This window comes from Plasmodium gallinaceum, assembly GCF_900005855.1.
Source record: "Plasmodium gallinaceum strain 8A genome assembly, contig: PGAL8A_v1_61, whole genome shotgun sequence".
Taxonomy (NCBI): Eukaryota; Apicomplexa; class Aconoidasida; order Haemosporida; family Plasmodiidae; genus Plasmodium; species Plasmodium gallinaceum.
Genome location: NW_021628220.1, coordinates 156855 through 158855, shown reverse-complemented (window position 1 = coordinate 158855; position 2001 = coordinate 156855). Strand labels below are relative to the sequence as shown.

At 15.5% G+C, this 2001-nt stretch overlaps 1 protein-coding gene across 1 annotated transcript; it reads right to left on the bottom strand.

Annotated features, from left to right (window-relative positions):
• Window positions 1-703: 703 nt before the first annotated feature.
• SAR1 (small GTP-binding protein sar1) lies at window positions 704-1615 on the bottom strand (the record flags this gene model as incomplete). Its single annotated transcript, XM_028671588.1, has 3 exons — window positions 704-1203; window positions 1391-1452; window positions 1599-1615. 3 exons carry the CDS (start codon window positions 1613-1615, stop codon window positions 704-706), a joined length of 579 nt encoding a protein of 192 aa, XP_028526021.1.
• Between the last annotated feature and the right edge of the window lie 386 nt (window positions 1616-2001).

Below are 2001 nucleotides of genomic sequence, written 5' to 3'. Positions count from 1 at the left end.
ATTTTTTTTTTTTTTTTTTTTTTTTTTTTTTTTTTTTTTTTTTTTTTTTTTTTATATTTCACTTTTATTTTTTTTTTAATATTTTATCACACTTTCATTAAAAAAAAAAAAAAAATAAATAATAATAATAACTTATGTAATTTATCAATTATTTTTCAAAATCAGAAAATATTTATCTTATTTTTTTTTTTTTTTTTAATTATATTTACACAATGGTAAACTTAAAAACTTTTATATTTGTTAAAAATGAATGTTTAAAATTAATTCAATTCAAAAGTGTGTTATCTTATTTTGTTCTTTTTATATATGTGTAACCAAAAATTATAAATAAATTTATCTCTGTATATATAGATTTATAGATATAGATAATAGATATATATAAATGAATTTTTCTTTTTTTAATAGACAATTAAAAATTTTTGGTACGAAAATAAGTATAGAATTAATTTGTTTTCAAAATATATTTTTATCTTTATATATATATATATATATATATATATTTTTTTTTTTTTTTTTTTTTTTTTTTTTTATAGGATTATTAATATATCATGACAATTATGTGAAATATATATTAGTCTTAAAAAATGCATATAATATATATAAATATAAATATAAATATAAATATAAATATATATATATATAAATATAAATGTATATATATATATATATATATATATATATATAAATATAAATGTATATAAAATTAGGTTAAAAATTGTGATATCCATTTGAATGCAGCTGCATAACCCATTCTTCTGATAACACTACACATAAATAATTCAACTGGTCTAACTCCTGAATTACCTTTCACATTATTTCCCATAGTCATATTAGAAAATAAATTTAAATGTTGTCTTAATTCATCTTCACTAGCTGCATCTGGTTTATCAATCTTATTTCCTAAAATAACAAAAGGAACATTACTTAATTCTTCTGTTTCTAATAATTGTTTTAATTCTTCTCTAGCTTCATTAAATCTAGATCTATCAGTTGTATCAATCATAAATACAACAGCATCAACAGCTGCAAAATAATCTTTCCATATTCTTCTAGCGGTTTCATGTCCACCTAAATCAAAAGTTTTAAATCTAATTTTTCCAACAACTAACTCTTCTGAATGAGGATGCAAAGTAGGAACATGTTGTGCTACTCTGTCATCTTTTAACATATGTAATAATGTTGTTTTTCCTGCATTATCTAAACCTGTAAAAAAAAAAAAAAAAAATAAAAAAAATAAAAAATATATATATATTGATATTTTAATCATTTGCTATTATTGTATTTTAAATATATATTAAAAAAAAGACTACCTAAATATATATATTTATTATTGTTTTATTTTTTAATTTTATTCACTTTTTTTTTTTTTTTATATGTCCAAAATATTTACCTAAAAATAATATTCTTGCGCTTTTTTGAGATAATCCTAAATGTGCTAAAATATCTTTAAACCTAAATTTATATAAATGTAAAATTATTTCAAATTTTTATTAATATAAAACTAATAAAAATATAAAGATATATACACATTTCTGTAAAATGAAAAATAAAGAAAAATATATTGTCTTTATTTTATTTTTTTATTAAATATAACTAACCAACTTATGATAAACATTTTTATTTATTATCAAAACTTAATTTTTTCTTATTCTATATTTTTTTTTTTTTTTTTTTACAACATATAATCATTAAAAAAAAAAAAAATTAAAATCTATATAAATAAAAAAAAAAAAAAAAAACTACTTTTTGTTACAATATTTTGTGACTTTTTAATATATCCATTTGAGAATTAATTATTATTAAAAATGCAAAAAAAAATAAAAAAAAAAAAAATTTATATATTTATATATATTTCTGAGAATTAGTAAAACATTTAATAATAGAGTAGATAATTAAATTAGAAACCCTCTTTTATCATTAATTTTTTTTTTTTTTTTTTCTTAAATGTTAAAAAAAGAAAAGAAAAAAACAAAGATGTATGTAATCATTAAAAAAAAAAAA